Source organism: Glandiceps talaboti, chromosome 5 (assembly GCF_964340395.1).
Source record: "Glandiceps talaboti chromosome 5, keGlaTala1.1, whole genome shotgun sequence".
Classification (NCBI taxonomy): domain Eukaryota; kingdom Metazoa; phylum Hemichordata; class Enteropneusta; family Spengelidae; genus Glandiceps; species Glandiceps talaboti.
In genome coordinates, this window is record NC_135553.1 from 14,429,654 (window position 1) to 14,452,764 (window position 23,111).

Consider the following 23,111-nt stretch of genomic DNA (forward strand, 5'->3'; position numbering starts at 1 on the left):
TATTTCACTATACCATTCCTGTTTGTAAACATCAGTTACACGTTGTTTGAATTCCGAAATGAACGATGCCATGTCCCCTACACCTTGATGAAGCCAAACTATGCCAAAGCCATATGAGCAAAGGACATGTTTGATCTCTGTGGCCCATGATGAGTGACCATTTTCGTCATTTTTAAACATGAGCTTGTATGCATGCGCGGCTAGTCTGTCATCTGAGAGCCCAGTAAGGCGTAACCAATACTTAATGCATTTTGTAATTGAGTTAATAAACAAGGGATATCTTCCACATTCCCCAAGTACAGCTTCATTTGGAGTACTTTGGGTAACGCCTAAAAAATGTTTACAAAATTTTAAGTGTACCCTTTCTGTTATAACATATTGCTTATATCCCCAAATCTCAGTTCCGTACAATAATATTGGTGCAATAAGAGAATCAAACAGTTTAAAATAAACATCACGTTTGACGGTACCAACTTTTCGTTCGAACTTAAAAATTGAATACATTGCTTTCCGTGCCTGAGCGGCTAAATTACCTACAGCTTTTGTCCATGTGTTCCTACATGACAACAATAAACCAAGATATTTGTATGATGTTACAACATCAATGACCTTTCCATTCATTTTCCAAGTTTCACTCCTTGCATTATGACCCCCTTTGCGGAATACTACAACCTTTGTTTTGTCCGTGTTTATCTGGAGTTTCCACTTGTTACAAAATTCAGCAAGTACGTGAATCAATCTTTGCAAACCAATGACAGAGTCTGCGAAGAGTATAATGTCGTCTGCATAAAGTAAGATAAATAAATCATACATTTCCTGTGTTAATTGTATACCCCTAACACCAACAGTTTTAATCATGCGATACAATTCATCAATGAAAAAGGAGAATAGCACAGGGCTTAAAACACTTCCTTGTCTTACACCAATGTTGCAATTAAAATAATCTGACACTCCCCCATCTAAACGCACACATGATTTGACATCACTATACATGGATTTGACTACGTTATACATTTTGCCAGAGAGGCCAATAGACTGAAGTTTAAAAAACAGACATTTGTGATTAACGGAATCAAACGCTTTTGCAAAGTCCACAAACAGGCAGTAAAATTTCCCTCTCCTTCTTCTGAGGTAGTTCTGAATCATAGCATGTAAAGAAAAGATATTGTCCATTGTTGAATACCCTTTACGGAATCCAGCTTGGGCATTACAAATAGCATTAGTGTTTTCAGCCCATCTATATAACCTATCATTTAAAACACTGCAGAATATTTTCCCAAACACGTCTAATAAGGTTATTCCCCTATAATTATTGGGATCTGATTTGGAACCTTTTTTGTACAATGGGATAATAACACCACGTGACCATCCTTTAGGGAAATTACCTGTATCAAAAATATTGTTGAATAGATTATTCATAATGGGCAACAAGGTAGATACAGTACATTTGAAAAATTCTGACGGTATGCCGTCTGGACCAGGTGATTTGCCGTTTTTCAATCTTAATACCACTTTCATGATTTCCTCGTCAGTGATGCTTGAATTCAAAATATCTAAATACGTATCATCTGAATCCAAACCTACACTATTCTCTTCCTCAAAAGTTACACCAAATGACGTATTTTGAGGGTTGCTTAATTTTGTGAAATAGTCGACCCACTGTTTGCATGAAATTGACGGGTTATCACGTGATCCTTTCTGACTGTCTTTGATCATGGCCCACATACCATCACTACCTGAAACATGCTCCCATTGGTTTCTCAGTTTTGTCGATAATGTATCAGCATAGTTTCTTTTAAACTTCCTGCATGTATTTCTGAACAAGTTTCGACTACGTTTGTAGACGTGCAAAGATTCTTCTGTGCTATTTTTCCTAAATTCATACAATTTTTTTTTCACCTGATGTTTTTGCTGCTGACAAATACGGTTGAACCATGGGGGCTGTTGTTGGCGCGATCGCTTTTGTGTACCACTTGGACATTTCATGCAAGATCCCGCCATTTTGACAGCTTTAACAATACAATCGATCGCTTCATCATTATTGACACCAATATTTGCATTACACTCCTCTAAGAGGTTGGCCACATCACCTGTACCAAATTTATTTACAAAGGTATGCTCTTCTTTAGAATTCCATCTATACCTTGTGAACTCATTCATATTCATGTCTCCATCTGTGTGTCGATGTAATTTACACCTTAAAACACTTTCAATGGGAAAGTGATCCGATTCGTTTCTATCTCCAACTTTAAAATCCGCAATTGAATCAAATAAACAAGACGATACGACTATGAAATCTACAACACTTTTACCATTGCTGGCTGTACATGTAATGTGGCCTTCCCTGTCACCATTAAATCTACCATTTAATACATGCATTGAAAGTGTACAACACAAAGAAAGCAAACTTTTACCGAAATTGTTTGAAGTCTTATCTTTTGATTTGCGAGCCATACAAAACAGATCACCCTCGTAAATATGAGCTGGTATTGAGAGATAGCTTACGTCATCATATGTTATATAATCATTCTCCTCTGCAATCCTTGCATTGAGATCACCTAAAATGATATTGTCTACATGCTCGAAATGTGTATTCAATCGAATAAGCTCATTTTCTAAAATATTGATACCATCTTTTTCGTTTTCGTACACATGTGAACCTTCCGGTGGAACATAAACAGCTCCAAGTAAAATATCTTTAGTAGTGCCAAAATATTCTGCATTAAACAACAAAAATATCGCATCTGTCATGTTAGTGTCAATACGTTTAATACCATCAATTATACCCTTCCATATGGCTACAACTACACCCCCACTTGGTCTTCCCCTTGATCCTCGTTTTCTTTCCCTTACAGTTGAGAATATAACAAATTCGGGAAAATATGCACTAACATCTATGTCATGGGTAAGCCATGTTTCTTGTAAACAAAATATGTGAAAACTTGTACAATAGTGTATAAAACTTTGGTCCCATAAATGCCCCCTTAATCCCCTGACATTCCATGACATGAAATTTAGTTCTTTAACGTTACATGCGTTATGTGTATTTGTATTATGGCCTTGGCCTGACCCCTATCTATTAGTATTCTGTTGAACAACAGCTTCAATGCCTTCATCATACATGTATACATTTCTCCCGCCATTTTCATAACCAACCTGTGTTGGTGTAATCCATTTGGCAGAAAACAATAGGAATAAACCAAAATTGAGAATCGATGGGGAAGTACCAGGTTTCCTGACACTATTGTGCATCACCCCATAGTAGATGGAAGATTTTTTAGATAGATTAGCTGAGATACTAAATGATATGTTTGTGTTGTTTTACCAAAGATTATGAAAAGTAATATTTGATTTTTGCCTGTTTGATATGATTGGGCAAAATGACAAGTTTCATATATCTACCTTCAAATAATAAAGGCTGGAACTGATCTTGAAGTATTTGCTCTTGTAAATTGCTTTCTTTTCAAATTAAATAGTGGATTATTATAGAACGGTTTCGATGTATTTGTTTGTATGTATTGGATGTATGTATGTATGTATGTATGTATGTATGTATGTATGTGTGTGTGTATGTATGTATGTATGTATGAATGTATGTGTGTATGTATGTATGTGTGTGTGTGTATGCATGTATGTATGTGTGTGTATGGGTGTACATGTGTGTGTATGTATTGGCCATTAAAAGTTTCAACATGAAGCAGTCTAAAAATAAATGCAATCCAATTTGTCTGGTACATGAGCACAATGACACATTCTAGAAATGAAATCTAATTGGCTATTGCTGTGTTGTAGTCAAGCGTTAATAGCAGTCCACACTCTGACTGATAGTGATGCTCTACTTATAATTTGAAGTAGAGAGCGCCACCAACGGTCTGAGTATAGTATGATAATAGTCTAGACTCAAAATCTCAACCCCCCCCCTCCACACACATTTTTTCACAACTGTTTTTTTAAAGTTCTATATTCTATACAAACACACACATCCCTGATTCCATCAAGTTGTTGTGGATTGTTTGATGAATGTAGATTTCCTTAGGAGTGATGGGAATAACTACTGGGCATGTAGATTTCCTTAGGAGTGAGGGGAATAACTACTGATCATGTAGATTTCCTCAGGAGTATAAAGGGGAATAACTGCTGGGTATATAGAGGATCATATAGCCCATACTGTACATTTCATTCTTTGGATGAAATATCTATACTATTGACTTCATCACCATACTATTAGTTAAAGTAGTATTGTCCAGCACTGTAATTTAAAACCACAGGCCTTAAATACAGCAATGTCCAAGACACAATTTCCTTTTTTGTTGTGTCAGTGGAAACATATGCTCTGACTTGTGTGAAAGGGATTTTCTAGAAAAGTTCATAATACCAGCATAATCATGTGATGATCTTTGATTTGACTGCAAAACATACAGAAAGGTACAAATCCATAAAAGCCAAACTTCAAAATGCTAACTTCTCAATGACTTTATTTCATGGTATTCTTGTAATAATAATAATACTACATTCAGCTCTGTTGTCACTACCAATACCATACTATTTCACTTTAATAATACTTGTACACTCATAATATATAATAATGTTCATTGTGGGAAAAAATGTGAAAAATAAAATCATTGTCATCCATATCCAAAAAAAAATTTAGTATTCAATAAGAGGTTAACCCTGTTAACAGACTATTATGAATCTGATGAGAAAAGGTCGATAGGTCAAAGGTTGAAGGTCAAAAACCACCATTTTTGTTGACTCTGCAAAAGGACATTTTGTTGGTTTATATGGAGTACACTTTTTACTGAATTTGATGACTACTTTGCACTTGAAAAGTCTTCATATTTCATATTCTTTGATCGCAGACAAAATTATTATAATTATAGCATTTTGTAAAAGTGTATTTTCACTCTAAATTTAAAATGACACCAGATTAAAATTTAATCATGGTGGAGGCTTCATACATTTCACATATTTCATGTATACTGTGTTTGTTCTTTGAGTTCCATTTTTTATATGTATTCTCCTATATAAATAGGAGATCTCTATCATCCCTGCAGCAGTGGTTCCAGCAGGGCTGTAACAAGGTGTTTTTACATCCTTGTACTAAGAAAGCATGCCATTGTCTGTAAAAGGGCTGCTGCCAATACCCCTGCTACTGGCAATGTATAGGAATGTTGACACCCCTGCAGCGCACACCTATATGACAACCCTGTGTCAGAGATGTTACCAACAGCCCTACAGCAGCCCTGCTGATGACAAGGTTGGTACAGACTGCTTGTAACATCCCTGCAGCAGAGATATTACCAACACCCCTACAGCAGCCCCGCCTAATGGCAAAGCTGGCATAGACTGCTGCTAACATCCCTACATCAGAGATGCTACCAACACCCCTGCACCAACTCTGTCACTGCTGTGTATGGGCTATATAAACACAGAACACATGAAATATGATGCATTCAAAAAATTCTTTGATCAGATTAAATTAGATTTGCAATGAAAATGAACTATTCAACAATACAAATGTCCATCTTGTTTGAATTGATAACTATGTCTTTAAAAAATGAAAGATTTTAACAATGATATAAATGAGGATGGGACCCTGATGTCTCCATTATAAACAATTTTTGCTGAATTCACACCTTAGGTGCCTTGTATGATTGATCCCCAAATTTTCATGGTACAAATAACACTGTCCTAAGGGCAAGTTCACGCTACTGTGTTAAGAGGTGGTGAAGATTATTTCAACTATTCTGGGGTTGAGGAGAAAAGATTTAGTTTTTATGGCACTGAGTGGGATAGAGATGTAGAAATGAAATACTGATCCACTGCTATGAGACTGGTACTGTACCACGTAAATACCAATATGCACCCTTTGTGACACAGCATGTCTGAAAAGAACAACAAGAAATATATCACATTCAAACTCCAAGTAAAGTTTGTATTGGTAACTAGAAGTACGTCAAATTGTTAATTTCAAAATTTGTTGTATCAGTAACATCATAGTATGATATGGCTGAAATAAAACAATAAAATTAGTATGTGAATATCAAATCGAAGATTTCAAAATTTCCAAGTTAGTCTGTATCAGTAACATAGTATGGTATGTCTGAAATGAACAATGAAATATATCAATGGTGATTTCACACACACCATGGGGTACTGTCATGTTTTTCCCAACCATTTGCATATTATTTGCATACATGTACACAATAATGTTTTCAGTCTTGCACTGCAGTGTGAATACCACTAGTATGTCACACTGGTGCAAGTCATCACTGGTACAAATTATTTTATATTTCCGTTCTGACAAACCTACCTACCAACCTGTCAACTTCCCAAACATGTTATTACGAATCTACCAACCCACTCAACTCAGGCAGCTTTGAAACACATCTCATTTTCAGGCCTTCACACTGACCACCTTATTAATGTCAAATCACATAATAAAAGACAAAATCTGTGAAATCTTACCTTTAAAATTTTATCAAATTCTGATTTAGAAGTTGGTTCTGTGCCGAGAGTCTCTTGAAATTTTTCTGTAAATTGGTTACGTCTGTATTTAAAGTTATACTTATACATCTCTATCATAACTTTCCTGTACTGTAACCAAACAAACAAACAAATCGAAATTAATTAGTATATTTACAATAATATTTGTTTGTGCTGGGAAGTGGTTTTCTTTTTATGCAGATGAATACATCCATACACATAATTTTACAGAAACCCATTCAGGTTCGGGACTGCATGACAGGGCAATATTGCACACTCCACATCACATCACTGTGGAACTGTCACGGCTTTCCCAGTCAGTCCACAGGCAATCCCGGAGTCACCCAGACCCTGGCAACATAGCACCTGTACATGTGGGCTACATATGAGTAATTGTCTTCAACTGTTTGAGTCATTACTCCAGGAGTCGTCTTGTGAGTGAAACATGGCTAAGTGATACAGCCAAACAATTGAGTCTCTTGAACACTCACCCTGGGTTTGGGTCAGTCACAGAAAATTGTGTCTCTGGTAGGATTTGAACTCATGACCTCCCAACTGTTAATCTTTCAAAAAACTTTCAGACAAAATTTTGCTTGCTTGGGGAGTCAATAGTACTACATATCAGGTGAAATTCTCAACAGCATACAGTAGACCACTCAACTTACTCATCTTAACTACCAATATCTAGCAATGGCAAATAATAACATTATTATGAAAATTCTCACCTTATCAAAGTCATCCCCATGACTTGCTAACGCAAATATTCTCTTGTCTTCAACTTGGGCATTAGAAGGATACTGTCAATAGAAAGCATATGTCATCAAAGTTATCACTATCTTTCAAAGAGAACTCTTCCAATGTAACAATACCATTGATATTCCTAATCAAGCCAAATCCTATAAATGACTACTTTTGGTTGAAGGGGGAATGAAGACAGTTTCATGAACTTTGGGTTCCTGAGAGTCATGTCATTGTTTTACATCATCTACATTACGTGCGATTTCAGAGAAACATCAAGTTTAAGTTGTCCCCCATTTGATGATCTTAGCTGTGGGTCACATAGCCTCATGGGAGTCAGCAGAAATGTTTATGCGATGGTTGAACAATGAATATTCATGACCCCTAACAGCCTATTACCTTCGGTGAAAACTTCATGAATATTCATTGCTCAACCACTGCATAAACATTTCCGCTAACTCCCATAGACAATATTGACCACAGCATTTGAAGGGATAACATTATGCATAAATTGGTATAAAAAATACAGAAGAATTTATTATGTACAATTTCAGGGTTTCTTTCCATCAAGACTGAAATAAACACACTACATTTCCTTAGTTAATTATCACTCATTGATATGTAAATATTATGTAAATATGATAACCATATTTGGTATTGAAATTATGTAAATGAAAGTGTGCATATTTGATATGCTAATTGTATGCAAATGTGTGTAAACAGTCCGCCATATTTGGTCAATGCAAATAGGAATCCTGAGTCTGTAGCAAACCAACTTACAGCTATATTCAGAGCTTGTGCCCCAATGTCAACAGCACATTGTTCCAGTAGAGTATCGGAGACTCCTGACGCTAGTATATGTCCTGGAGGACAACCTGCTAATTTACTGACTAGTAATCTCCGCATTTCACTGATTGTTAATATGCACTGTTGTAACAGTTTCTCCTGCACAAACTTTTGAACTTCAGTCCTTAGTTGTTGATTATTGGGATCAATGTGAGGTCCATTCTTAGTCACATGATTCAAGGTCAAAGGTTGTGTTTTGAGTCCGGGTGGTGAAGCACTTAGAGATGTCTCCATTGGAACAGGAGTAGATTCATTATTTGTGGTGGCTAGCTGGTCAGCTTTAGACTTAGCCTTGGTCTTTGCTTGCTTCACACGTTCCTTTCCACAAATGAATTCTGCACTGGTTGCAGCTGAAAATACATATGATAGAGAAATTGAAATAAATGGGTTATTTTTGTGCTGATTGCTAGAAACTCAGGTACCTTCAAAGTAGAGAATTTCACAAAATTATTAAATGAGCAAAGAATACAATGTTCCTTAAAGGGTGAACACTACTCCAGAAAATAAAGGTACAGATGTAATGTATTTTGTAAACTTCAAATGGGTTCTGGAGAGTCATTTCAAGGCTTAACATACATAAATTTCATGCAAATTACTAAAGACACACCAAATTGGAATACCCTTTCATCTATTTTATCCTTTCATCAGTAAACAGGGGATGTGCAGCCCAAGTTCAAAATATTTACCCATGTATAAACCAGAAACAGACCCATTGTTAGGGTTTTCTTGTCATCAACTCTATGATTACAGATTAGGGAATTTTCAGATGAAAAACTGACTCCTGTTCAGGTTTGAAAAAGACTCATTTGGGCGGTATCCTTTTGTATGGAAGTACAACCCCCCCCCCCCCCCCCCAACACACATGTAATCATATATTATAGACATAATACCATACCTTGTGTTGTATCCTTAGCTTTCCCTTTTTTGTCAATCTCTGTCTTCCCTAATTTGAATGACTTGGATAACCTGCAAGGAAATTGCTCAATAATTTTATACGATATCTAGTAAGTACCTACAGCTACCACAATCATTTTCATTAGGCCTAAAAAAAAAATTGTTTAGTTCAAGTTACCTGACCCCACCTAGTTTTTCACTGCCGACCCAAAATTTTTTTTTTTTACATATTCGAGAAAAAATAAAATAAAATCACAAAAATGTAAAGTCTCGTGAGAAATAGTGGCCGCAGAAACTTACATCAACTTAAAAAAGACAATATAAAACGGTTCTTCAAATCTGTAATGGCTATACATCTGATGGGAATAAACCAATAACACAGAGACCATATAGAAATCAACAGAAAACATAACTACTTGAACAAGACACTCAAATATGAAAAAAAAACAAAAAAAACCCAACAGTTTTTAAAAAAGAAGATCTACCTACTCCACCTATTCTAAAATTGAGTGTAATCGGAACCACACAATTTTTTAAAAGCTTTATTAACAATGCCTTGAGATAAAAAAAAATAAGGCTGTGGAATTTAGAGCAGATATAGCCGTAAGAGTGCTTGCTATTCTAAAGCCTTTGGTGCAGTGTTCACAGAGGTTTTAAGTTGGTTGCTCAATAGATACATATAATCACTGATAAATATCTAATAACTTTTAGATTTATGACGAAATCTGTTCCTGAAAAAAAAAGTTTTTTCTTTTCAAAAAATTGTACTAACTTTACAAAATTGTCACTTTTGTGAATATGCACAAACACAGAAAGGTTTTAAAAACACAAAACCGTAAAAATAGCCCTATTGCTGTAATGTAAAGTCAATTGATAAAAAAAGACATGTCAAGATTTTCTGGAGACATTGATTTATATTATATAAACTGTTTGGTGGCTGGAGCTAAATATAAATCACTTTGATAAATTTGGTTCAAGTGGTCTAAAAACGTCATTTTCAGTTTTGGACTCAATAATATGTCTTATTAAAATGTGCATGTTTTACGTCATGAGTTATGTTTAGTTTTATATAATCATGAAATAGGATGGCATTAAACTTTAAAGACACATTAATTCGATAGATATTGAAAAAACGCAATACCAAATTACTGAGTGAACATATTCAGGCAAAGTCTGTCAGGGTATGATGCGGAAAATTATTGCACAGGTTCCATGCATGCTTTCCATTGGGATTACAATGGAAGTGATAGTGGGTATATGAGACAGTCAGGAATATCCCTAATCTGGATATGTTTCACAAAAATTTATCCCAATCCCAATTGAGATAATCATTTATCCTGCAGAATTATCTCGGTTGGGAGATATTCCTGACTGCATACCTATAAAGGTTGAACACACAGACACACAGACACAGACACAGACACAGACACAGACACATGTGCATGCACCCATGACTCCATTACTCAAGTCATTTTTGCTAGTAAAACTGCTCATTGTTACCTTAGTCTACTGATGTTCATTACAATAAAAGATCAATGTAGGAGAGTAACTTTGACTTACTGTTGATACTTAGCATCCCATAACATCTGTTGACGCTGTACAACTTCAGGATATTGTTTAACAAAGCCTGCATCGTAGTCTCGTAAGAACTGCCAACCTTTGTTCACTTGTATTCTGGACATCTGTTCTAATATTTCTTTGATGTCTTCTGAGGGAAGCTGCAAGACATACAACACAACAGTTCAGTTACTAATAGTACTAAACAGAATGTTTGATTTCAAATGCTAATATGTTACACAGTTTGTTTGGATTTACACTGTCATCTGTAACCTATGGGTCAGTCTCAATTTGTCAAAAACTGCCAACACATGTAGTATTCAAATGCAAGTACAGCACAAACTTGATAGTTTCACACTTTCAGTGACAAGACAATAAGGGATCTAATTCTAATGATAATCATAACAAACAACCAAGTCTGGCAATAATTGAGTTTAGAAACTGGGCACGACTCTGGTAGATATTTGAAAGTTACTATTAACTAAAATCTTCACATCTGTCTTGATTGGAACTGTTAAATAAGCTACTATGCCAACTTGTACAGATGTCTCTTCCTACGGCTAACTTAGCTACCGTTTGACATCTGTGAGGTCTGAGACAAGACAAGACATGGGATGAAACAACTTTACCCCTTGCTAAGTTAAACATCTGTGAAGTCCATGACATTCACAAGCCATTAACGGTCCAAGTGCAACAAACCCGCGGGCTTGCCTGACGAAAACGGGTGTCATAAAACTTGTTTGCATCTCTAAAGCTGTTTGTAGTGTTACTTATAATAGCCTAATAAATTGATAACAACTGATATAAGACGGAGATAAGGTTTGCCTCAATTGACCCACTCCTTAGAAATGATCTTACGCTGTGAACTACACTGTTTACTTGTGTTATGTAAGAGCCCATCATCACATGTGTAAATATTGGTACTCTTTGATAACAAGTGGACTTGCTTCTTTAATGGCTTGTCCCAGTAATGCTGAGGCAAGAGAAGGGATGAAGTGTTTTAACAACTTACCCTTGTGACAACAGCAACTTCTTTTCTTATAACCCATCTATTCTGAGTAAATTTCCACATCTACAAGATAGAGAAACATCACACGTCAGTGAATGACAAAATCATGATAATCAGAATATTGAACATACTGGTACATATGAATGACAGTGAGATAGACAGACACAATTGTCCTATGGTAGGAGTTGTTGGTGACCAAGTCGTTAGCTTGTGTCACTCTAACCACTTCAGTCTGGGTTCAAACCCACCCATCACTAACCGGGTTTGATAACAAATGTAAGATAGGACATGTCATTCTGCCCTCAACGGTCTGATCTTAAAAGAGGTTGCACAATGTCTTGTGTGAGGGCACACTAACACGGCATACTCTATTGTATAAACCCAAATTCATTTCTATTGTCATACATTTAGTGTTTGTTTACCAAGGCAGAAGGCTGATTCAGAATTTTAATTACAACACAACTTTTCCCAACCAATCTAAATGTATATATCTCTACTAGTAGTTTTCTGCTACACAAAAGTTCCCTTCCTCTTTGAAATTTTCATAGTTTCTGTTATTAGAAAGATGGGTGAGAAACTGTTGAAGTGATACCACTGTCATGACACAGAATTCTAAAGGTGAATTTTGATGTCAAGTACTTACTATGTAATCTCTTCCCCTGCATAAGATGTCAGCTGATATACCACTACTTGCACTGACTGTATCCTTGGGATACAACACTTCACTGAAATATCAAAATAAATGAATTCTGTAATACCTCAGACACAAATTGGGGCACATTGGTGGGTGTAATAAATGAACAAAGTAGCAAAAACATACATGTACTATGATGAATATGGAAACTACAGGTAGTAACAGCACGAATTGTTAATATTTTGCTCGGCCAATTTTGTTTGTCTGAGGTTTTTGGTTTAATATTATACATTATTGAACAATTATATAATCTGGATAGAATACAATGAACTACTGTGTGTGTGTGTGTGTGTGTGTGTGCATGTGTGTCTGTGTGTGCCTATGTGCATGCATGTGTATGTGTGTGTGTGTTCTAATGGTGAAAATTTAGCCTGCACATTTTCAAGTTCAAGTCTGGGTAAACATAATATGCAACATGTGTATGTATGCCCTTGGCAAATATGTTTAGTAACTTGCATGCAATTTGCAGTGACACTTCAAACGTGACACATCTCATATTTTCGTTGGGTGAATGTAGAAAAATATTTGGGAAAAATATCTAATTATAACATTTTTACTTCTGTGCAAGTATAGTATTGCACTCTATAAGGGTACAAAATAACAGTATCAAGAAATATGTAATGTAAAAAATAAAATTTATATATTTTTTTTTTTTACCTTTTTACAACCCATGATCCCTGCACTAATACAGCTACCTGCTGTAAAGCTCTGAGGACCGACAAGGCATCAGCATTGCCAGATATCAAAGTTAATAATTGTGAGAATCCCATCACTTTAGCTGAAAGAAAGGTCAAAGGTCAAATGATCAAGAAATCTGGGTCCGTGAATGGTTTGTATCATGCAAGATAAAACTTGGATGGGGAAAGAAACTATTTAGCTATTTGCTAAATTGACACTGTTTTTTGACCAGTTTTCTTGTGTTGCTTCAGTTCAGGACCAGCATCTTTCATAGCTTTACTGGACAATATTTTTTTTTGCAGACATATGTGCACAGAAACACAATCACACGTTTCTACAGAAATCCATTCATGTCTTGGGAATACATGACAAGGCCATGTTGCATGCGCTATATCACGATACTGTGGAGAGCCGTCTTTCCCAGTCAGTCCACAGGCTATCCTAGAGTCACCCAAGCCTGGTAAACACAGTACCTGTGGTCTCCATTTGAGTAATCATCTCCAACTGTCCAAGACATTACATCAGGATTCCCCTTGATTTCCACTTGTCTTGCACAATTTTTTCTCATTTACATTTTTATTCCAATGTGATATTAGCCTTTATTCTAAAACATTACTCTAAACCCTAACTTTACTACAGTTGTCTGATCAGGACCCCATGATAAAGTCTTGACAAAACCATAAAAACAACTTCAGCATATTATGATCTACTTACCACTGGCCATGAGTTGTCTGACTTGGTCAGCCAATGGTAAAGTCTTCAACTGTGTCATGGACAGTACATTGCTGGGCATCTGAGGCATCTTGATGTCTGAAGACTCTTCCTCAGGCATTAACATAGTTAGATAATCCCTGTGAAGACAAACAGACAACTTAAAAACTGCACACTGCACATACCATGAGGATGCTTCGAATGTACATAAAATGAAATCAGTAATTGTATGTTACACATACGATGGAAACAACGATGGCTCTTTCAGTCTTGTCAAACTCAGAATAACTGAATAAATGTGTGTTTTGTTACACTTTTTCAAAGAAATCAATATCTTTGGTGGATTCACAACAGGTCAATAGATTTTCCTTCATTTCCATTCAAATATTCTGCATGTCTTTCAAGACCGTGCAAATACTTACAAAACTGCTATCTCCTTTCAAAAATCACTGATATCTGAATCTATGACAATGGGTGTTCAGAAATTCATCAGTGGCAATTCTATGCTTCAAAAATATCACAAATATTTGTACAAAACCCTGTACAATGGTGAGATTTGCTTGACTTCAAGATAATTGTCTGAGAGTTCAAATCAGAGAGATCTGTAGGTAAAATACAGTACAGTGATTTCTCCTTACCTTGGATTAGTACTAAACTCTGTAACTTCAAAATCATTACCCTGTGAGTACAGAAAGTTACGTTCACTCTCAGATGTTGGATCCTGCAAGAAATAACAAGTCGGGGAATAACAATTTTGATGTATGAGAAATCTACAAGTTAAAGACATGAAAAAATGAAATACAAAATATCATAGATAATATGATTTACAATGTTTTGATTTGCTTAAATGAGAAATGATTTTTCATTGCCTTGATTTGGTCAGAGATACTGTAACTCTAGTAATTTGTAAATATGTTGTCTGATATTAACTGTACTGAGCTACCAATAGTAAACAATTAGCCATTCACGTGATCAACTTCTCGTGTGTATTCTCAGGACTGTGTAATAATAAATAATATATAATAATGTTGTTTTATATAGCGCTTTCCCACTTTATTATAATTATTACCCCTATCTATAGTGGCCACAATGGCCCTTTACTTCCTGAACTCTCTGGGGAGCATACAATCCATTGCAGTATCTATAAGTGCATAGGATTAAAGCATTCACAATGCAAACTCTATCCTACCAGGTCCCCAATTATACAACTAGGTTGACTTAGGCACAATCGTGGTTCAAATCTTGCCCAAGGACTTTTAGCCATTAAGAAACAAACAGCAGCGATGGGGCTCAAACCTTACCTAAACAAAGATCTACACCATGCTTGAAGTTTCAACTAGATTACCTGTAAGTATATACATAACACCCATACAAGGTTTCTGTTTACAGCTGAACTTGCTAATGCGACATGTTATACATTTACAGGGAAATGTTTCAAATGAACAAATTCTTGCTGGGTACACCAACATACACATTTCAATGTTATGGCCAATCCTAACCTGTGTTTAGTGAGTTTACAACTACCCATAATTCAGATGACTGTCACACCAGCTACACATTACAGTCAATCCCACTGTGTACAGACATTAAAACTACTACTAACTATCTGATGAAATAAACACTGAGGCAATTTGGTGTTGCAGGTAGAAAGATTTCTATTTGAGATGGTATACAGACCTTGATGTGATTGACAGTCAGATCAACCCAGGATTCTTCTGATCTTTTCTGTTCAAGGTACTGCCATGATGCTAACCGTTTAGCCTTAGCTTGGTCAGTCTCTGGTCTGGCAAACTTGACAGTCACTGGCTTGGCTTCCTCTTCTTCATCTTGGGAAGATTCTCCTGGGAGATGACAATAATGCAAATTCATAGTTTTGGACTGTTTGATAAGTAGCACCAACTTGAGGTACTAGATTTTTTTTTACATCTGTTGATCTATATTTTCAACACTAGAGGGCATGATTCATTGGAAATGTCTATTGACTGATTTTATCCATTTACATCACTGCTCTACTTTAATACAAGAGGGCATGATTCATTGGTGCTTACACCACTGCTCTACTTCAACACTAGAGGGCATGAGTCACTACTGCCACTATACTCCCTATGCCAGTCACAGTGTTTTATTGAAAAGGTCTATTTACTTGCTCTAATTCATCTCTAGAGGGCACCATTCTTTGAAAAGGTCTATCAATAGCCTAGGTACTTCTCTCCACTCCAAGTCCTCATTTTCACTCAATGATGTTTGAATTACATGCAACATTTGAAGTATGCACTTATAAATATGAATAACACTTTTAATAAACAAGCGACCTATCGGTCAGAATAGCTCCGCTGTTTTTTTTTAAATTTAATTTTTTATTTTGGTGACATGTAGAAGTGGTTCAGGTCTTCAGCTCTTCGAGTCACTATGCAGTTTTGTTTTAGCGATGCAATAAAGTGGTTAGTGGTTTCATATGATGTCTCACTATAAAACACATTTTACACAGAAGTTGGTAATGTATTGTACTTTTATACCATAGTCACCATTTTATAACAAAAATCTACTGTTATGAAAAATTGCACAAAATCTCAGAAAAAAATGACTGGGAAATGCACACAAGAAAAAGAAAAAAAGAGGATTTTGAGGTTGGCTATAAGTAATTCCAGTGTCTTACAGCTGTAACCCTGGAAAATTTTAATGAAGAATGAAATAAACTAGGGATCTAAAATAATTTTGAGGCAATTTGAATTTCAATTTTCTAACAAATTTACAAAGTCAACAACATTCAACTTGTTCTAGTTGTGGTAGATATATATAGGGAAGAAATGTATTAATCGCCATCTTAGTTTCCGTACGGCGACAATCTCAAGTACCCGGAAGAGAGTCATTCTCAGCCATACGTTACAGTGGTAACACTCGTTCATGTTCGGTTACCTTTCACAAAGAAAACACAACGAAATGGTTGAAATGGTCTTTTTTTAATTTCTTTTCATCACAACAACAAAATCTGCGTGATCAAAAGTGTTGTAAACTAAACCAGAAAGAATTATCGGACTGGCTAAACTTCCCGATGAACTGGAAGGTCCTACTACTTCCAAGTAAGCCTCGATAGTACTATAGTACGTGAGAAAATCGTCTCAAACTAGCGATACAACTTTCAAAATATAACTTGACATGTCTTCATTTGTTAGAGTTATACAATTCAAGACGGGTTTTCACTCGAAAACAACAATTCTGTGAATAATGACACTCTGAACGCAGCGATTTCTCGGACGATGTTACCACTGTAACGTATGGCTGACAACGACTTGCTTCCGGGTTAGTCCCTCGTGCATACGGGTGGATTGTCGGCGATTAATACATACATGTACATGTACATCGTCTGATATTTTAATTCACAGTGTTTTTTGTGACCGGCGCCTGTCAGCAGACTCTGCCATTTTTTTCATCATTCCATTGTATTTAAACCTTGTACTTGACATTTCGCAATATTTATAATTCTCAACAAAATACCTCAACATGCCTCACTTCGCTCGTACTCAAAGCAGCCCCGCACGTAGTCCTGCTTGCATACGGAGGAATTCGGGACTCGATTCTGACAATTGTCCCTCCCCCTCCGGTGTTTAGAGTCAAGTCAGTAATACAGACTCGTGCACCCGAGGACTACCCCGCGCGGTATGATCACTGACACTGATGACATGATGAGTGAGAACCTTTTCGGATTTACATGTAAAACGGGGAAAGATACGCAAAACATAATGCAAAGTCTGAAGCCAAATTAAAGTTGTAATTATTTTAATTATTTTTACTTGCCAAATATTTGCATTTTGGAAAGGCAAGACACGTTCATGTCGTTTAACTTTACATGTGAACTGTCGGCCATATTTAAACTTCAACCGCATGCCTGGCATGCCCTTCCTTACGCAAGTTGTCTGAATTCTGGTTCACTGTCATTCCAAATTGCACGACAATATAGAATTAACCACAAGTTACATGTTATCTGAAAACATCACACTTTTATAGTGGGTCTGAAGTGTGATTTTAGTGAGTACTAAGAACGTCCCGTGTTGATACTCAAGATACTTGCTGTGGAAAATCGCTCGGTCGAATGAGGTCACCTTCAGCTTCTGGTCGAATCAGGATAGAGTATGCAAATGAGGATGTTGCGGATTGGCTGATAATGTAGAAGGGTGCAGAATTGGATTTGAAGTTTACAACCCTGTTTCGAACAAACGCTTGTCATTTGGGCGCCCAATGCGTAGAATTATGACTATAGCACATATTACATTGCTTGTTTGACGTCAATAGTGTCTTTTGAAAAGTGGCAGTTTACTTAAAGTCTCGTCGACTGATTTCCAATATGGCGTCGGTCATTATGCTCATTAACATATTCATTTTTTTTTCAAATTACAAAAAAAAAATCATAAAAAATAAAAATGAGGATGTGCTGACTTGAAATTAACAAATCTGAGTAAGCTACCCCCTGCGCATCAACACGCCAGATATCAAAGCAATCTAATAAGAGGTTTTCAAGGAGTTGATGAAAATGACATTTTATGAAAAAAAATCATAAAAAATTGAAAATGGCACAGATCAACTTGGCATGAACAAATCTGAATAGCCTCCCCCCAGGGAACATGCACACCAAATATCGAAGAATTCCGACTGTCACTTATGGAGTAGATAGTAAAAATATAAAAGTTTGACGGACACCTATGATTCACTCTACTCTCTATACCTCAATACCCACCTATACCTAAAGCTACGCTTTCAGCTTTCGCTGACAGCGGAGCTAAAAAATGTCAACTAGTCTTCACTCACCCTCATCTGCTGCTGCTTTCTCCTGTTTGACCCTGACATCCGCCTTGTCTAAATATTTAAAACTTGGTCTAAGTTGAACGATACCATGCAGTGGAGTCAAATGTAGTTCACCTATAACAGATTTGATATCAGTTGATTATTTTTGTCCAGATTTTCTACATTGGAACACACTGATATATCACTTCATAGCAAAACAAGTACTTGTCCATGCATGGTAAATAGTGGTCACTATGTTTTAAATACAAGGTTTTCAACAATGTTTATATTAAGCATAATTCTAAAACATTGGAAGTTTGTTAGATAGATTTTCACTAATTGTCACTGACATCTTGGCATTTTGTCACTACTGCAATATTGATGTACACTGTATGTAGGAACAGATGTGTATTCACACCCCTTCACCTGTGCCTGATAATCACAATTCTTCTCCACTCTGACAAATAAATACCAACTCTATATCAAATTTTAAATTCTCCACGATCTTTCTTTGTAGATGTTTACCAATTATTCTTAAAGTAAGAATACATCTATAGGTTCAACAACAAATACAACTATGCAACCAAAAAAAATTATACAAAAAGATCGACGTACCATCTTTGAGGAGACCCACAGAGTATCTTGATACTGATGATGCAGTATGACTAGATGTCAACAACTGTTTATCCATCAAGTTACTATAATAAACAAACAAAATTAAAAAAATATGACAACTTATTTTTTAATAATTCTACATATTCCAAAATTAGAATTTCCTGATATTGATGCCATAATATGACGTTTACTTGTGGGTTCTGACCTCAGGAATACTAGTATATTTGTCTGTCTGTCTGTCTCTGTATGTCTGTCAATATGTCTACCTACCTACCTATCTATCTATCTATCTGTCTGTCTGTCTGTCTGTCACTCTATCTATCTATCTATCTGTAAGTCTGTTTGTCTGTAACGTGACTGTCTGTCTGTCTGTCTCCTTCCTTCCCACACTTTTTTTTGTAGTTTGTGACACATGTTGATAAACTCTCTTTACTCCACATACAATATTTTGCAAATAAAGTTGACTTTGGGAAATTATATCAGAACAAAGTACTGATTGCAAGCTGCACTCTGAAGAAAGAAAGAAAATTCAATTGTAATCTAAGACTTCCCAAATCTTGTTATCTGAGAAGGAATTTGAAGCAAATCTTACCTAGAGTAAACAGTATCACCAGTTTTGTTCATACCATCAACATTAAGTGCAATCTGTTCACCTTTACTCTTAGCGTAGTTTGGACTTTTGGTGTCAAGAGAAAATTCCATTTCAATCTACGGTACAAAACACATACAGAGTACATTACAATGATTGTATAAAGACATGACAGTTAGTGTTTTTGTCCTGATTTTCAAACCTAAGCTAATAGATGAAAAATGCAGGTAGAATCTAACTAGCTTCAAACCATGTTGACTATAAGTTACCTCGCTCTGGAAGGCATGTGAAATGCCTGTTCAACTCTAGTACAATTTATACGGCTAGTGTGTTTCAATCCTGGGTCATTGCATCAGTGTTATCATATCAGTGGAGCTATAAGCATTACATAGGATGATCCTTTACGTTTAGGACCACCTCCTTGTATAGCTCTGCATTTTTTAAAAAAATATTCACTGGGATGAAGAGCAAAGGTACATTATGTTAGCACTGTATATTCACCACTTTCATGACTACTGTATGAGCTACATCAGGGAATTCCTGTTTATCCGAATGGGAATTTGAATTCTCTTCAATGTCTTAGCTCACTTTGGCAGCCAATAAAAATGTATACCTTTTTCCTGAACTGGGTACGGTGGCAATTGGACACACAGTAGTTGAACAGCACATTTTTCATCAAATTGTAAATGTCATTTACAATTTGATGTAAATTTATTTTAAAATGACACCTGACATACTACATTACTAGTCCAGGGTCACAAAAAAGGTGATGAAATTCAACTTTTGAGGCAGGTATCATACCTTTTGCTGCTTTGGTTTGATGCGGGCACTGGTCACCTCAAAGTCATCATATGGCATACTTGCAGGTCTCACTGGGTACTGAAATAAAGAACACAATGAATATCACACACATTTAATACAAAGATTTGCAGCCAAAAAAACTAAATCTACCATTGGTGAAATTTCATCATGATGGACATAACACTCACATTGAAAGATATCGCATTATCATGCAACATTTTGACATGAAATGTCGTCATTATGTGAGTTTATCAAGGAAATGAAGACTAATTTATTGTATTGACTTTCGTGCTTTGAAAAGACGATTCTAAACCATGTAACTTTTAGTCAATCACGTGTTTCTTCATTTTGGCTTATAATGTCCACTCACCTGCAGCAAATACAAGTTCTCTGCTAAACCTTTGGAAAGATACACATCCACCTACAACAAAGAAGATATTATAATTACATTGTAAATAATATCTGAGTGTCCTTAAACACATACATCAGGTAATAGTAATAATACATTCTTGTACCACGATGCCTGTCAACCTGAACAGGCAAAACGTTACTCATAAGTAATAAGAACCCTTGTTGTGGTAAAAGAATGTATTATTACTATTACAATATCTGAGTGTTTTTAGACATTGTAGTATGGGCCTTGCGAACGCTACATAAGCAAACAACATATACATATTACACTTGTGATGGCCTGGTGGAAAAATTATGAATCCACATACATGGTACACATACAGTGTAGCCTTTCAGTAGTTAATTCTTTGGTTCTCATTGTAACATGTTAACAGTTATTGATCAATCAATAAATTTTTTTTTTTTAAAGTGAAAAAAGTAGTAGTGTGCGCACATCTTTCCAGAACCTGTTTCTAAACAATCGACAATTGGTGATACTTTCAATTCATAATCATATGAAATTTAACAGTCTCAATGACTTAGAAATGATAATTAAAGTCCGAACGAAGCTGTGAACATTTATTTAATTAAACTAAAAGTCCCAAATTTCAGTATCAAACAATTATTTTCACTCCGATAAACACTTGTTGAGGTGCCATCTTACGATCTGTGACATGTTTTTTTTTTTCTAATCCTGCCTTAGAAGGCATCATTTTTTTTTTAATTTCACCTGATTTAAAAAATACAGGGTCAGTTGGGTGATTTGAAACATACACGATGTAGGTGTACCCTAGTAAATTCAAATTACACCCATAAATGCTACAAAAATACAAAAACTAGGGTTCAAAAAAGTCTACATTTAACATTGAAGTCAAAAGTTTTGGAAAAATGTGAAGTTCACCAACCAGGAAAGTATGTTTTTGGAAAATCTCAAAAAAAAAAAAAATTGAAAACTCAGAACTTCCAAAATATGGTGTCAAAGGTTGTACATTCATTACAAGAGGTGGTCAAACCTCTACATAATCATGACAAATCAAGAGTCAAAAGTTTACACGAGTTGCAAAGAGGGGTCAAAACCGAGTTACATTACACCCCCCCCCCTCCCACCTCTATTCAGAGTTTAGATACATACCACAATATAATATATTACTATTACAATATCTTTAACTTTCTGACAAAAAGTGCAATAGTACAAATTGTCATGACAACCATAGTGCCAAAGAAAGCAGAAATTCCATCTCATTTACATATATTTATCAACACAACTCTTTTTTTATTGGAAGTGTGTCTTTTTCTGAGAGTCATGAGTATACTGTTTTGACAAGTTTTACTCTGAAAGATTTTAGCTGAGGACAGTTTCAGATAACTTCTACTCCTGAAATGTGTAGTTTACCCCTTAAGTTCAATAGGTAATATGCATACAGTGTATGCTGTATGTTTGGGCAGAATTCCTTGTACTCACGTCACACGTGTCTGTTTTGTTGAATCACTTCAACAAACAAAGCCTAGCACGCACGTCAACTCAATATGTGTACTGCCCTATTGGAACGCGTCGACGTACCCCTATCCGAGTTGTCACTCACAGCCATTCGACTATCAACGTAACATAATGAATGGAACTGTGGCTCATTTCACAGATGACATGTTGCTAAATCGGCAGGCAAAAAAAAGACATTACCATGTGTACGACGACCAGAGATTTCATTTCATGGCACTACTTTCACCAAAAGTTACTTATATTATTTACACTTACCTCATCGACGACGGGATCGTCGTCGCCATCGAACCTCTCGTCTTCAGCCATGTGCGGCCAGATTTCGGTGAAAACGTTCAACTAACGTGGGATACCTGCAATAACCAACCAGTGTGGTCGTAAGTAAAAATGAGTATGGTGTAATTCAATGGCAATGCCCAATGTACAAAATTAGGATGATCAAAAATATAATGGCAGCGGTGGGATTCGAACCCACGCCATCGAAATGACTGGTGCCTTAAACCAGCGCCTTAGACCACTCGGCCACGCTACCTTGCTGGACGACAAGGTATGTTCAATTGATTCGATTATTCACCTTTCCAAAACAACATCAACTACCTCAAATAAGCTTCTATTTCTTCAACCATGAATACACCGTCAATAATTTTGTCCTTTTGTGAATTCCCAGCCCCTGCTCGTTGAGATAACAGCACAATTTAAGCGATATTTTCACATGAACTCCGTTTTCAATCGAACATGGCGACTCATCCAACGAGGGTTGAAGGTCATCACGCATGTCAAGTAATGTCACCCCTTATCTTTTATACTAAATGTTGGCTTATAACATTTA

General features: G+C 36.0%; 1 protein-coding gene and 1 non-coding gene across 2 annotated transcripts; both read right to left on the minus strand.

Moving 5' to 3' along the window:
• Positions 1 to 4,523: 4,523 nt before the first annotated feature.
• LOC144435042 (DNA-directed RNA polymerase III subunit RPC5-like) lies at positions 4,524 to 23,024 on the minus strand. Its single transcript, XM_078123583.1, has 19 exons — positions 22,880 to 23,024; positions 22,541 to 22,635; positions 20,768 to 20,818; positions 20,398 to 20,475; positions 19,600 to 19,715; positions 19,008 to 19,090; positions 18,417 to 18,527; positions 15,291 to 15,454; positions 14,252 to 14,334; positions 13,617 to 13,753; positions 12,882 to 13,002; positions 12,174 to 12,255; positions 11,534 to 11,593; positions 10,525 to 10,682; positions 8,966 to 9,036; positions 8,005 to 8,420; positions 7,212 to 7,283; positions 6,469 to 6,597; positions 4,524 to 5,885 (listed from the first exon to the last, which is right to left on the minus strand). Exons 2-19 carry the CDS (start codon positions 22,589 to 22,591, stop codon positions 5,826 to 5,828), a joined length of 2,043 nt encoding a protein of 680 aa, XP_077979709.1. The 5' UTR covers positions 22,592 to 22,635; positions 22,880 to 23,024; the 3' UTR covers positions 4,524 to 5,825.
• Trnal-aag (transfer RNA leucine (anticodon AAG)) lies at positions 22,733 to 22,814 on the minus strand. The gene has a single exon. It is a non-coding gene; the product is annotated as a tRNA-Leu (tRNA).
• Positions 23,025 to 23,111: the final 87 nt, after the last annotated feature.